Source organism: Anabrus simplex, chromosome 1 (genome assembly GCF_040414725.1).
Source record: "Anabrus simplex isolate iqAnaSimp1 chromosome 1, ASM4041472v1, whole genome shotgun sequence".
Classification (NCBI taxonomy): domain Eukaryota; kingdom Metazoa; phylum Arthropoda; class Insecta; order Orthoptera; family Tettigoniidae; genus Anabrus; species Anabrus simplex.
The window spans coordinates 1,336,002,206-1,336,017,855 of record NC_090265.1 but is presented as its reverse complement, the minus strand read 5'-3'; the positions used below and the strand labels follow the sequence as shown (position 1 = coordinate 1,336,017,855).

General features: G+C 39.8%; 1 protein-coding gene across 1 annotated transcript in view; it reads left to right on the top strand.

Moving 5' to 3' along the window:
* LOC136858850 (angiotensin-converting enzyme) overlaps positions 1-15,650 on the top strand; it is a 192,855-nt gene that overhangs the window by 141,803 nt on the left and 35,402 nt on the right. The window contains exon 4 of the mRNA XM_068225754.1: positions 5,356-5,522. Coding sequence (XP_068081855.1) covers positions 5,356-5,522 — 167 coding nt within the window. The remainder of the gene's footprint in view (positions 1-5,355; positions 5,523-15,650) is intronic.

Sequence of the window (15,650 nt, the reverse complement as noted above, 5' to 3'; positions counted from 1 at the left end):
GCTTATGTTCGTCTTCATCATTTGCCACATTACAATCCACTCTGTAATATATAGAGCAATCTACAGTCATTGTAATTTTAAAATAAATATTGTTACATAAAATTCAATCTATTTCATTTCTGTGAGAAGGACGTATTCCACGCCATTGACCTTGGGAGCCTGTCTCCAACACCGTCCATCTGTTTTAATTTGCCATTCACTTATAATTTTGTGAATAGAAACACATTCTGTGCAGCTCGTTTCCATGTGCTCTCCATTCTACTCCCTTGTCCGGCTCCATGGCTAAATGGTTAGCGTGCTGGCATTTGGTCACAGGGGTCTCGGGTTCGATTCCCGGCATGGTCGGGAATTTTAACCATCATTGGTTAATTTCTCTGGCACGGGGGCTGGGTTTATGTGTCGTCTTCATCATAATTTCATCCTCATCACGACGCGCAGTTCGCCTACGGGCGTCGAATCGAAAGACCTGCACTTGGCGAGCCGAACTTGTCCTCGGACACTACCGGCACTGAAAGCCATATGCCATTTAATTTGTTCTACTCCTTTGTATGGACTAAACACAGTGGTCCTATTAAAAGTGGAAAAGTCATTTTAAAAATACATGCTCCTTTGCAAAAACAGAAATGCCATTTCTTTCACCATTTAGATTATTTTGTCCACCATGGCTTTAAGCAGAAGATCCACATTAGCCCATGTCTATTATGAATTAGCAGCAACAATATTATTGAAAAGGATATTTCACCTGTGTTTTGCTGAGCACATTCACGTATCCAGATGATGGTGCATACTCTGAAATCACCAAGCAGTTGGCTGCGCGATATGAGTCGTGTAGAAGTTTGATTCCATTCGGTAGATGGTGGGTTTAAACTTCTCCACCGGCAGCTCTGAAATTGATTTTCCGTGTTTGCCCATTTTAACATAGCACAAATGCTGACTCTGTACCTTAATTTAAGACCACAGCCGCTTCCTTTCAATTCCTGGCTCCTTCCTATTCCATCGCCGTCAATCACCTATGTGATTAGGTGTGACTTTCAATCACAACCAAAGACAATGACAATATACAAGGAAATCAATTTCATACATAAGACAACATTTCCGTGACGGATGGCACACTTTCAGTCTTCTTGCTGGATTGCGTAGATTTATGACATTATTTGCAGGCCTATATAAGTAGTAAATTCCCCTCCATCCACTGCCAGTTCTACTGGCCGTACAGTTCAACACCACTACAAAGGAAAATGTTAAGTGAAGTTCCCACATCTGTTTTATATCAGTAACTAACTTTGAGTTATGAGAGACCTTTGTAACAGCTGTGGGACTGGATATCGAGTGCGTTGGTTGTCAGCGTTGTTTCTTCATGATGTCTGGTATTAATGTGTATATGGTTGAGGCTAATATTGGGAAGGAAGTGTCCATCGTCTACAGAGGATTATTCAGCTAAGATGTCCGCCTTAAAAATCGGCTGACCCATTAAAGATAGCGACAATATTTTTTTCAAATAGACCTTCTTAAATGGTAGTGTTTTTATTTATTTATTTATTTACGCGTTGCTCTACGTCGCACCGACACAGATAGGTCTTGCGGTGACGATGGGACAGGAAGGGGCTAGGAGTGGGAAGGAAGCGGCCGTGGCCTTAATTATTAAGGTACAACTCCAGCATTTGCCCGGTGTGAAAATGGGGAAATCACGGAAAACCATCTTCAGGGCTGCCAACGGTGGGGTTCGAACCCACTATCTCCCGAATACTGGATACTGACCGCACTTAAACGACTGCAGCTATCGAGCTCGAGCTCGGTTCAGATAGGTGGTCTTATGCCGACGATGGCATAGGAAAGGGCTAGAAATGGGAAGACCGAGCTCGATAGCTGCAGTACCTGCAGTATCCAGTAATCGGTAGATTGTGGGTTCGAATCCCACTGTCGGCAGCCCTGAAAATGGTTTTCCGTGGTTTATCATTTTCACACCAGACAAATGCTGGGGCTGTACCTTAATTAAGGCCACGGCCGATTCCTTCTCATTCCTAGTCCTTTCCTATCCCATCGTCGCCATAAGACTTATCTGTGTCGGTACGACGTAAAACAAATAGCAAAAAAATGGGAAGGAAGCGACCGCAGCCTTAATTGAGGTACAGCACCAGCATTTGCCTGGTGTAGAAATGGGAAACCACGGAAAACCATGTTCAGGGCTGCCGAGAGTGCGATTTGAACCCATTATCACCCGAATTTAAATGGTAGTAAGGGCATCACAATATGCTACGGTGTGCATTTGATCTCCGGCACTTACGTAATTACCGAAAAAACAATAGCCTTTATGTCTTTTTAAGGAAGTATTCTATTTCTGCCCAATAGTACAACAAATAATTTAGCTGTTAATTTCTGTGACGTGCTTATTTTCCAAATACGACGAGCACTTTTCGACTTATGAAAAGTTTTTCGTAGGTTCAGGCATTGAACCGAAGACTGCGTCATCCTCTCGGATGTCGAGCGCATAGTTCCTAATCAATCAGTGCATTTAGGACTGTCGATCAGGTGGCAGATTACCTTATCAGGTGTTTACTTAATCCTTTCTTAAGTGATTTCTACGTAGTTGGAAATTTATCGAATTTCAATCACCCTTGATAAATGATTCCAGTTCCTAATTCCTCTTCCTATAAACGAGTGTTTGCCTCAATTTGCCAACTTTAACTTCATTTTATGATCTTTCCTACGTTCCACTCAAGGTTATTCGTCTAATAATGCCATCCCTCCACTGGCAGCTCGAATCATTAGTCTATGGGGATCATGTAGCTTACATTCGGCAGCCCTGAATGTGGTTTCCATGGTCTTTCCATATTCACACCTAACAAATGCCGGGGTTTTACCTTAATTAAGGCCACGGTCGCTTCCTTCCTAATCCTAGCTTTTTGTCAACTCACTGTACCAAAAACGTGAATGTGTTTGCTGACAATAACATGGGAAGGGACGAGATTATTTATATTTCTCAAGAGATAAAAATAGGAGGGCAAAATGGGGTATCCAACATAGTCATTCACAGCTGTACGAGGTTTGCTTGATAAAAAATGAAGTAATAATCACCCAAGTGTCCACCTCCGTAGCGTAACGGTTAAGTGTTATTAGCTGCCGTCATCGAAGGCCCGGGTTTGATTCCCGGCACTGCCAAAGATTTAAGAACAGCAGAAGGGCTGGGATGTGATAAAAAATGGTACACGCAGTTTACCTCCATTGGGGAGTGGACCTGAAAAGAGATGCACCACCTCTGACGAGGACACGAGTTTTATCCGGCTTCATGGCAAAATGGTTAGCGTGTTGGCCTTTGGTCCATGTGGTCCCGGGTTCGATTCCCGGCCGGTTAAGGGATTCATTGTTTAATTCCAATGGTTCGGGGCTGAGTGTGTCGTCTTCATCAATAGAATTCATCATAAGTAGAGTCCAAGTTTCTCAGACGCGCAGGTAGTCTATAAGGCGTCAAATTGAAAGAACTACACCAGGCGTTTTCGAAGACCACATGTCATTATTATTATTATTATTATTATTATTATTATTATTATTATTATTATTATTATTATTATTATTATTATTATTATTATTATTATTATTATTATTATTATAAGTTGCTTCACCTCGCACCGCCATTTTAATAGAGGCAATTATTTCCCTTCATTTGTATATTTCAATAACTATCGAATTCAGTTGAGTTATGGGATACTTCTGAAGATTCTCTTAGTGAAGATCACCTGCGTCAACAGCTTATCAACTGACTCTCCACGACATCAGTACGTCGGTGGATGCAGAGTTGATCTTGGCCCGCAAAGTGGCCACGGCTGGTCCGTGGTCCAACAGCTCTGCACTCCGACTGGCCAACCTAGGAGAGGAGGGGTGGCCACGGCTCTACCGTGGCTCTACGCCTCTGTATTCGGGAGACGGGACAGAGCTAGCCCCAACCGTCGGCTGTCCTGACAATGGCTTCCCGTGGTTTTCCATTCTCCTGCATTAAGGTGAATGCCGGGACAGTTCCTAGTATATGCCACGGCCGCCAACCTTCTCACCTCCGTGCATCTCCCGTAATAAATCTCCCGGCCTGAGAGACGGCGTTACCGTCTTAGAGGCCCGCCTCCCCGTTCAGGGGAAGAATGAAAATGTTTTAGTAGTAGTAGTAGTAGTAGTAGTGGTGGACATCAGTAAGATGACAAAATTAAATGGTTTTTCTCTTTCAGCTATCAGACTGCCAGTTATCACGAACTGAAAGGAATGAATCTTCCATGTTTCCAGACACTGATTATGACTCAATATTTCAGAAATTAGTGAAATTATTCACACTATGCAAGAGAACAATACGATTAAAAGTATAGATGGTCCTAGCAATATTGGCAAGATATTCGTGTATCAGTTTCTCATAAAAAAAAACATAAGCTGATTTAGATTTAGAAGTGATACCAGTGGAATGGACTAAAACTGCTGCAATGTTATTACCCAACGGCCGTGGGGTACACAGTACGTTCAAGTTGCCGCTTAAATTACACGAAGTTTCTGTCTCATCTTTAAAAATGAACAGTAAAGCAGCAGATGATATCACGTCATCAAGACTGATTATATGGGCCAATGTGGATACCCTGCTGTACGTTAGTAGACTTTTGAAAGACACAATGGGTAATTCCATCTATTTTGGTGGGAAAGTTATTGTTCTAGTTATAAACTGAACGTACTAAGTAATTTATTCTCAGTTTTCGTAATTCTACATAATATTTTTATGACATTGATGGAGAAAATGTTAAATATTATGAAATATTATGAAATATTATTGAAAAATATGATAACAATAAAGAGAAAAAATAAAATAAAATGTATTTATATTATATCATTTGTGATGAGAAAATGAATACATTAACAAATTCTGTGACTGTGGTTTGTATTTTTAGCACAAAACGGAGTTCTACGGAGTCCTATTATTATTATTATTATTATTATTATTATTATTATTATTATTATTATTATTATTATTATTATTATTATTATTATTATTATTATTATTTTACATCGTTATGCCCTACTCAGGAGCACGGTTGAACTTGCTTAGCTGATGTGTTGGCTTTCTTTTCCTCCCAAAATCTCTTCACCCTCTCGCTGAGCTTCTTCCTTCGTTCTTCTGTCAAGGTTATTATTATTATTATTATTATTATTATTATTATTATTATTATTATTATTATTATTATTATTATTATTATTATTTATTACTTATTAATTATTTTTGTTGTAGTAATAGCCTTGCTAGTGATGATAATGGACAGTCTCTGGTATTCAAAGTGAATATCCTTGTGGATACAAGAATGTATACCAAATGATTTGTTTCTGCTTCAGGCGCATGATGGAGCTTGGCTCGTCTGTCCCGTGGCAAGAGGCTCTTTACCTTGTGACTGGCGAGAGGAGGATGAACGGCAGCGCCATCAGGGAGTACTTTGCACCTCTGGAGGAGTGGCTGAGACAGGAGAATCTACGTACTCAAGAGTTCGTCGGCTGGGTCTATGGTAAGTCCAATTGGCGGATATTGGAGGAAAAGTATTCCATTATCACCAGACTCCAGTCCTGACCTCTACAACTCGTAAACAGCCAACACTGGACATTGTTGTTTATACATGTTCGATACGAACTCATTGGCCAAAATAAAAATGCCGGGCCACCTATAGTTTCTCAGTTCTTAGGTTTTATGACGTACCAACCAGCAAACTCATTATGAAGTAAAGGAAAGAATGCTTCTAAGAAATGAAATTCTTTTTATTATTGTGCTTGTTGTTATTTTCAGTACAAAACAATGAGTATCATTAAAGAGTGTACAAAATGTGCAAATTATATCAATTTTCTTCTAAACATTTCATTGGTTTCGTAGGCGCTGAGATGTTGCTAATAACGACTATTGTCTCCTCGTATAGCTGTTAGCATTCACCGATTCAGTCCTTCGATCAGATTCTCTATGACAGTCTGATCGATGTTGTTCAAGTTTTCACTTAGAGCATTTCGGTGCTGATGTAAGTTGCTTTGAGGTGGTTGAAGACTTCTAACTCGCTTTCCAAGCATGTCCCACACATATTCAGTAGGGTTGACGTCGAGACTGCGTTCTGACTATCCCATTCTATTGAACCCAACGTCATGAGAAAAGTCATGCAGGATCCTTGCAGAATGAGAACGCCCATTGTCGTACATTAACAGGAACTCTTCACCATGAAATGTGGCATATGTTTACCACATGCTCAATTAGAACCTCATCGATGAACCTTCGAGCAGCCAAAGAGTGTCTATCGATGTAAACGAGTTCTGTGTGAGTGTCGTAGGAAATACCACCCCATAGCAATACTAATCTATCTCGGACACTGCTGAGTGAACTGAAGGTAAATTGAGAAAAACGTTCTCCGCACTCTTTCACATTCAACTGGGAACCGTAAGGCAAATACCTCCGATGAATACAGACATCCGTGTTCGCTTTGGGAACATGGAATAGATCGAGCCGTATTAACAAAAAGGAAAAACGAAGAAAACGCTTCGAATCATCTGTGAACAGAACTAATCTCCATTTCTTCAGATTCGAAACGTAAACGTTCAACACGATGTGGAATCAATTCTGGACGCTTAGCTGGTCTTTTGGATTCCTCTAGACCAGGGTCTCTCAGGGTCTTTGATTAGACATGAACAAATTGGTTTGTTAGCAAAAAATTAAAAAGAACGAATCTTTCATAATATCCTTCGTCCTTTTTTTATTTTTTTTGCTCGTCTATTTGCACATCTTCCTCATGGCTAATGACCGGCTGAATAAGAAATCTTGGGATATCTTAAAACCAAACGGAGCACAATTGAGGTGGTTCCACGAATGCGAGAAAGACCTGAAACAGATAGGTATCCCTGAATAGAAAATCAGCGATAAGGCTGCGTTTAGACGGATGCTAAAAGGCTGTCAGTGTTTCAATGTGGAATCAGAGTTCATAATCCGGAGGGTACCTTTGAGTGAAGAGCAGAAGAAGGCACTAACAGAAGGGCACAAGAGATAATGACAGGAGAAGCAGAAGAAGGCACTAACAGAAGGGCACAAGAGATAATGACAGGATGTCAAGGTCGGCAGATGAGCTGGATTTAAATGCTGAGCATGCTGTCCGTAGACGATCAGTTCGAATATTTTTAAGATATCCATCAACCCTGATATTCCATGGTTCAAATCCCGGTCACTCCGTGTGAGATTTGTGCTGAACCAAGCGGAGGCTGGACAGGATTTTCTCCGGGTACTCCAGTTTTCCCTGTCATCTTTCATTCCAGCAAAACTCACCAATGTCATTCATTTCATCTTGTCAGTCATTATCCATTGCCCCAGAGGAGTGCGACAGGCTTCGACAGCCGGCACATTTCCTATCCTCGCCGCTAGATGGGGACTTCATTCATTCCATTCCTGACCCGGTCTGTCAGGCTGAGGATTTTCATTTTCATTTCATCAACCCAGATAACGCTGAATTATTTTTCGTTAGCATCTACTTAATTTTTCAACAAAACTTCTAAGATAAAAGCCGAGTCAACAATGAACGATATTGCATTGATGTTCTGTTAGAATGTGTTGCGGAGGTAAGGTCAGCAGGCGCTAATTCCGCCAATACTCGAAAAACACATACAATAATGAATATTTTCCCATCTCTGCGCACATCCTTCTGGAAGGACGTCAGCCCTGTCTGGGACCCCTCGTGGCTTTTAATCTTAACGATCAAAATCCGAAGTAAAACTTAATTTTTTTCTAAAAGATACTATCTGTATGGTGTTTCTGGAATATTACACTAAGAAATCGGACTGCAATATTCACCTCATTCAAAATTAAATTTCTGAATGCTTAAATTGGAATATTTCAAAATTAGTGACGTAACTCGCACAACAATTGCGTATACCACGTTTTAAGTCAAACGTTTAGTATAATTTTCCATTTTCCTTCGAAACCATTTTAGCACCCTTCATCAGCAATATTTCGTGACTTTCCCTACTACAGTTCGTATCCTAGTCCTACACCACGTGAATGCTGTAGGAAAATGGGAGTATAAATGGTAAAGTGTGATTCCACTCTGCGAATTTTATGAGCAGCACGTTCGAATTCTACTAAAAAAAAATTCGCACTTCATTCTTTGTGATAACTTGTCGGTAATAAAACGATTTTGATTGCCTTCAGTAGCTCTGAAGTGACTTTTTATAACTTTGTCTGTTATATTAGCTAGTACCCTGCTTTAAAGAAACTTCAGTACTCTCGCTATCCTTTCACTTTTATTACCTATAACAATACATCTCTTTTAAAGCACGTTATTAAGAACATAATGGTAGCAGTGAAGTACACCTTTATTATACTGTATATATAATAATCGTATAGCTCTCGACGTGTTAGGGTTTAAGACTGGAATACGGGACATGCCTGAAGCGCACTCCCTCGAGTTCTTCGCAATCTAATACGCCTGGAAAAAATCCTGCTCGACACCTTCTGTCCGTCAAGTTATCAGCCCAAAGGCTGACTGGATCCTCAAATAACACTGCCAAAGTTTATGCAAAAACCGGTGGCAGCCCTCTCAATAGGCAAGATGAGGACTGAGGTATTCTTCCATTGCTTTCTACACTGTGCACCAGAAAGTGGTATTGCAGCACCATTGACTCTTTAGACAGCATATTTCACAGCAACCAGACACATTAATCGCGTTTTAAATGTAACTGATCAGTACCGCTCATACCTAAGCAGCTTCCACAGCGTTACAACAAATGTATTTTATTTATTTATTTATTTATTTATTTATTTATTTATTTATTTATTTATTTATTTATTTATGTATTTATTTATTTATTTGAAGTTTCTCAGGCTATGTAACCAAATCATACTTGCTACATTGTAAAAACTACAGAGTCGTAAAATTATTATGAAATTAAAATTTAATACTGTAGTTATAAAGGAAAGAAATTTCTGCTAGTTACTGTGATATGAGGAAAAATACATTATGTACTAATTTCTTGAGTATATGTACAGTTCACAACATCTCTTTTTTTTAATACATTCGGGCACGTCTTTAATTACAACCAGAAATGAATTCCAGGAGCGTAAAGTTGCAGATGTGTGTGAATTATCGTAAATCGTCGTACGGTTTCCGGCCTTGAAGGAATACTACTTGGAGATTATGCAAGTATTTATGTACGCAGGATGTTGTGGACATGCGAGATCGAGTGAAAGTTTCGTCTCTCTGCTAAATACTACCACAATAGCTGCTCAAGATAGAGTTATAATATGGCAATACCTTGACATATTTAGTAAAAACTAGCTGGTTACCAGTCCTCCTTACGAGACGAAGATATTGTACACGGTTAGCGTTACCAGTGAAATACTGTGAGGAGGTGACCGAACTTCACTTCCCACTTCTTCTTTTTCGGTTTTTAATTATTTAGTTGAATGTTCAATGAAGAATGAACTTGAATGCAGAATGAATAATGCATTTCTAATTATTTCTTTTGTAATTAATACTCCAGTTTGAGGGAAATAAAAGAATAAAATATTAATAAAGCTGTAAATATCAATCTAATTTGAAGGAAACAAAACGGTAAAATGTTCATGAATCTTAACACAACGCACTTGTAAGTGTTTTCGGCCGCTCACGTGTAAGTACGTAGCAGTGCAGGTCTTTCTTCTTCTGCCATCTACCTCTTGCCATCGAACTATTTCTAACTTATCGTTGATTTGCCATAAGCTAGAAATTCTAAGCCTCCTTTCAGTTAGTACCAAATGTGTCCGCTTTATGCGTTATTGGTATGTTTTCCGTCCTCGTACATCTGACAAAACGATTCATCGATGTATATAAACAAACATGACGCCAAATTCAAGAAATATTCTTTGAGCTGCAATGGTATCATTAATAGATTGAGGAGCGTTTTTTCCAAAGTCGATAAATGCTCTAATTTTTGGAAATTCAGATTTTTGTAGTTAGCCTACATATCATCCTTGAAATAGGTTAGTCAAAATCCGATATTTAGTGTGATTGTAAGGTGTTGAAAACAGTGAATTTTTAAAAACTCGATATTTAATCTCAGCCAGTTAGAGCAAAAGTTGATAAGCACAAACTGCGTTTTACTTCTGAGAGAAAATAACATCGTAGGGAAGACAATTATTGGGAAGCGCTTCCCGTCAGAAGCAACAATATAAATAATAATGGGTCACACAGCATTAACTCCTAACTATTGCTCATTTTCTGCCAGATATTTCATTTACAAGATCGCAATAACGGACTGGTTTTTTATATTATAATATGGCGGTTCATACAAGCAATTCAGAAAATGACATACTTACTACTGAGTGCCCAGGTAGTAGAAAGACAAGATCAAACATAAAAGTACTTAAAAAACCAGCAAGAACAAGAAAATGCCCTTCCTCGCATGTTCACATGGGCTACCAGAGATATCAGTGAATACAAAAGCCTTAGAATGAAACGAATGCAGAGCAGGTGATCTCACTTATGACGATCATCATGTAAATTGTTTAAACAAAATTGACCAGGATAAGTTATTACTGAAGTACATGGATATCACATCACCAAAATGCAAGAATTGTAAGAAAGAAGTGAAAAAGAAGAATACAGTTTCTATAAAATACAGAATAACGAATAAATGTGGCCAGACTCAAGGTGTATGTTCCACAATATTCCAGGCAATATCAGGGATGTCCAAAGTTAGGCTCTCGAATTTGGCCAAAGTTACCACTTGAAAACCAAGGAGGCCAGAGCACTGCTAAAGAAAAATAAGTTACAGAAGTCGTTTAGAATGATATCAGAATGTATAGGTGCAGAAAGATCAATCCGGATGAGGTTATTCACCATCTGAGCTGAACATAAAGAAAATGTGGCAGAATTTCTGCAGAAAAAGGAAAACTCTAGGCCTTTCCTCTTGCTCTTTGTCAGAGAACAAAAGTACTTTTTATCACAGCTTTAACCTGTCATTTAAATCTCTCCATGAGGATACATGCTCAACATGCATGATTGGTCTCTTGAAAATAAAAAGGAAAAGATGTGAAAAGATTATATGCAATGATGAAGAAGGGAAATCCAAACGTGATTAAAATATGCTTCGATATACAACAGAATCAGCCAATACCAAAGCTCTCTGTCGGTATTTAATTCAAGACAAGTTTGGTGCAACAATTTGTTCGTTGTGGTTCATTCACGAGAACAAGGATAAAAGGAGAGCTTTGATTTTTATATTTGGCTAGAAACCGAACGACCGAAAGGATGCAGTCAAATTACGTCTGGTGAACTAGTTGCTAAAAACCTTTTTACGGCTCTACATAACAGCAAAAATATTGTTCCGAATTGGTTTAGCCGTTTTCCTGTGAAAAACGAACAAAATCTCTGTCACAACGAATAAACTCAGATTTTGGATCCTCCGCCATTTTACTTTAAGTTGGCGGATGGCAGTTGGATACTGATAAAATCCTCCTTACTGCTCTACATAGTATAAAAACTAAATTAATTTTCATCGAAATCGGTTCAGCTTTTTTTTTTTTTTTTTTTTTTTTTTGTGAAAAACGACCAACCTCAGTCTCGTCTGCGTAACAGGCAGACATACAGACAGAAGAAATTTAGTCTATTATTTTGTTTACAAGAATATAGATGCATGTAGTATGAGCCCTCTTAAGTTTAGCGTTGTGTGCTGTTTAGGCTGTTTTATATTTCGTCACCATAGTCAAGATCAGGCTTTAATGGAAGGATACCCGTAACCTTTTAAGGGAATACAAAGAAAACTCACTGGAAAATTTTCGTGGTGTGCTCTGTCCAGTTTAAGTGTTTATCAAAAATGACGCCACGTTTCTTTACAGATTCATTTAATTTGATTGGTGTTGCGTGGAAGAGGATTGGAAGAAATGTAACGCGTTTCAGTTTGGTGTGATTGCTTTTGAATGAGACTGAGACTTCGGTGAAAGCTACATTTTGCTCTGGGCTGAGCTAAAAGACGGATGGATTTAGAAATAGCCAAAGGTGATGACCGGCACCTTACAACCAGAAAATTAAAATGTACCTAAGGTTGTTCTACATCGCTCTTTCGTGAGTAATTGAAAATTCCATTACAAACTGTACTTTAGTTTCATAAGAATTATTGTGTCCCGTGGGTGCAAAACTAAAATGAGATATATTCCCATTTAATATCTGAATTCCAACATGATCTATTTAGAGGATCATTTATATTAATATAAACATCTTCATCTCCACTTCGTAACAAATACTTTATTTTTTGCTACTTGCTTTACGTCGCACCGACACAGATAGTTCTTACGGCGACGGTGGGAGAGGAAAGGCAGAGGGACGGGAAGGAAGCGGCCGTGGCCTTAATTAAGGCACAGCCCCAGCATTTGCCTGGTGTGGAAATGGGAATCCACGGAAAACCATCTTCAGGGCTACAGACAGTGGGGTTCGAACCCACTATCTCCCGGATGCAAGCTCACAGCTGCGCGCTCCTAACCGCACGGCCAACTCGCCCGGTAACAAATACTTAGACTGACTGCAATAGGACAGAGTAACAGCCATTATTACAGAAAGAGAAACGAAATAAATTCTCATTTTCGTTTTACTTTGCCTGTCAGTTCGTTCTACTCTTTCCGCGTTGTACATCGATAAGCACATAAGAACGAAGCATGTCAACAAAGTGTAGAACCAAGGTTGTGTATGATAACGAAACCCCAAATTTTAGGCCCTTAAAAATAAAATTCTAGGGACCTGAAATTGACTATAAAATAATCAAAATTTGACTAAACGTACAGTTTTAATAATCTAAAATACCGCACAATAAGATTTTACGCACCTAAAATGTTTTTTTTTCTTCTCAATTCATAATAATTGTAATAATTTAATTATTACTAAGCATAGATGCATTTAGCGACAAAACAAAAATTATTGTAATTAGAAAGAGTTTTATTTCATCGTAAATTGCATACTTCATTCATGATAAGGAGTTCATCGGCCTTATTTTTCTGTAGTTTCTGATATATTAATGTCAATATTACAGTAAATTAATTATTTTACAAAACCCAACAAACCCCAAGGCACTACAGCCCTTGAAGGGCCTTGGCCTACCAAGCGATCGCTGCTCAGCCCGAAGGCCTGTAGATTACGAGGTGTCGTGTGGTCAGCACTACGAATCCTCTCGAGCATTGTTCTTGGCTTTCTAGACCGGGGCCGCTAACTCACCGTCAGATAGCTCCTCAATTCTAATCACGTAGGCTGAGTGGACGTGGAACCAGCCATCAGGTCCAGGTAAAAATCGCTGACCTGGCCGGGAATCGAACCCGAGGCCTCCGGATAAGAGGTAGGCACGGTACCCCTACACCACGGGGCCAGCAATTATTTTACCACTGAATATAAATTAAGACTACAAACCTAGGTAAAATAGTCGTACATGTGACGATGGGAAGAAAAATACTTTTGTCCTATACGCGGTCTCTAGTATAAATGTCAAAAGAATATGGTACGAGGAATATGTATTAAAACAAGTAGAATCAACACATCTCACACGAATCATACATGAATTTGTGAAAAGGTCACAAATAAGATTATTTCGAGGTAAGTTTCCCAGAAACGGTTTCGTTATGTTCCAAAATCTTCAGGTGATTCTAATTTTAAGAAGTAGGGAGAGGTGTCTTGATCACAGAGGTAGCTGTTTCTTGCATCACACATTACTCCACATCCTCCGGACACATTACAGTATTAACATGACCTCTGGTATGGCTGTGCAATGTACGAGACGACCTTGTACGGTTCCTCTTTCACGACAAGTGGTGTTCTTCCTTCCTCTTGCTCTAATTTATTCTAATTTATTCCATGTCAGTTTTTTTTTTCAGAGCTACGGTAATTTAGTTGCTTTCTCTACTCCCGGGATTCGGTGAGGTTTCTCTTATTCTTCCGGTAAACTGGATGACACTTGTTCTGGTCCTAGACTCGTTCACTGTCTCCTAATGGTATGTTAGGAAGTAAACGTGAACCAGAGCAATGCTGAGATATTTGTGTGGTTCTCAAACTCTTGACTGCCACGCCCCCTTTCTACAAGTCTTTCTGCCCAGCATTACTTCTCAGTGGTATTCATCTCCCAGCTGATACACAGCCAGCCAATTGTGCCAGTCCTTATTGCTAGTAGTTATTTTATTATGTTACTTTTTTTGCAAGTTGCTTTACGTCGCACCGACACAGATAGATCTTATGGCGACGGTGGGATAGGAAAGGACTAGGAGTGGGAAGGAAGCAGCCGTGGCCTTAATTAAGGTACAGCCACAGCATTTACCTGGTGTGAAAATGGGAAACCACGAGAACCATCCTCAGGGCTGCTGACAGTGGGGTTCGAACCCACTATCTCCCAAATACTGGATACTGGCCCCACTTAAGCGACTGCAGCTATCGAGTTCGGTGCTAGTAGTTACGATCCAATCTAGATTATTATTATTATTATTATTATTATTATTATTATTATTATTATTATTATTATCCCGCCTCTGTACTGTAGTGGTTAGCGTGATTAGCTACCACTCCCTGAGGCCCGGGTTCGATTCCCGGCTCCGCCACGAAATTTGAAAAGTGGTACGAAGGCTGGGACGGGGTCCAGTCAGCTTCGGGAGGTCAACTCAGTATAGGGGTATGGGGGTTCGATTCTCTCCACAACCATCCTCGAAGTAGTTTTCCGTGATTTCCCACTTCTACTCCAAGCAAATGGCGGGATGGTACCTAACTTAAGGCCACGACCACTACCTTCCCTCTTCCTTGTCTATCCCTTCCAATCTTCCCATCCCCCCACAAGGCTCCTGTTCAGCATAGCAAGTGAGGCTGCCTATGCGAGGTACTGGTCCTTCTTCCCAGTTGTATACCATACCCAAAGTCTCACGCTCCAAGACACAGCCCTTGAGATGGTAGAGGTGGGATCCCTCGCTGAGTCCGAGGGGAAAACCAACCCCGGAAGGTAAACATATTAGTAAGAATTATTATTATTATTATTATTATTATTATTATTATTATTATTATTATTATTATTATTATTATTATTATTATTATTATTGCTAGGGGCTTTACGTCGCACCGACACAGATAGGTCTTATGGCGACGATGGGATAGGAAAGGCCTAGGAGTTGGAAGGAAGCGGCCGTGGCCTTAATTAAGGTACAGCCCCAGCATTTGCCTGGTGTGAAAATGGGAAACCACGGAAAACCATCTTCAGGGCTGCCGATAGTGGGATTCGAACCTACTATCTCCCGGATGCAAGCTCACAGCCGAGCGCCTCTACGCGCACGGCCTATTATTATTATTATTATTATTATTATTATTATTATTATTATTATTATTATTATTATTATTATTATCCTACCGGTTTTTCCCACACCTGTGGAGTCGCGCGTGCGATCTGCGTGCACATGTGGATTTGGCCCTGTTTTACGCCCGGATGCCGTTCCTAACGCCAACCCTATATGGAAGGATGTAATCACTAATGCATGTTTCTGTGGTGCTTGGTAGTGAAGTGTGCTTTGTGAATATGAAGAGGAGAGTGTTGCGACAGACACAAATACCCACTCCCCGAGCCAGAAGAATTAATCAGAAGGGATTAAAATTCCCGACCCGGCCGGGAATCGAATCCTGGACCCC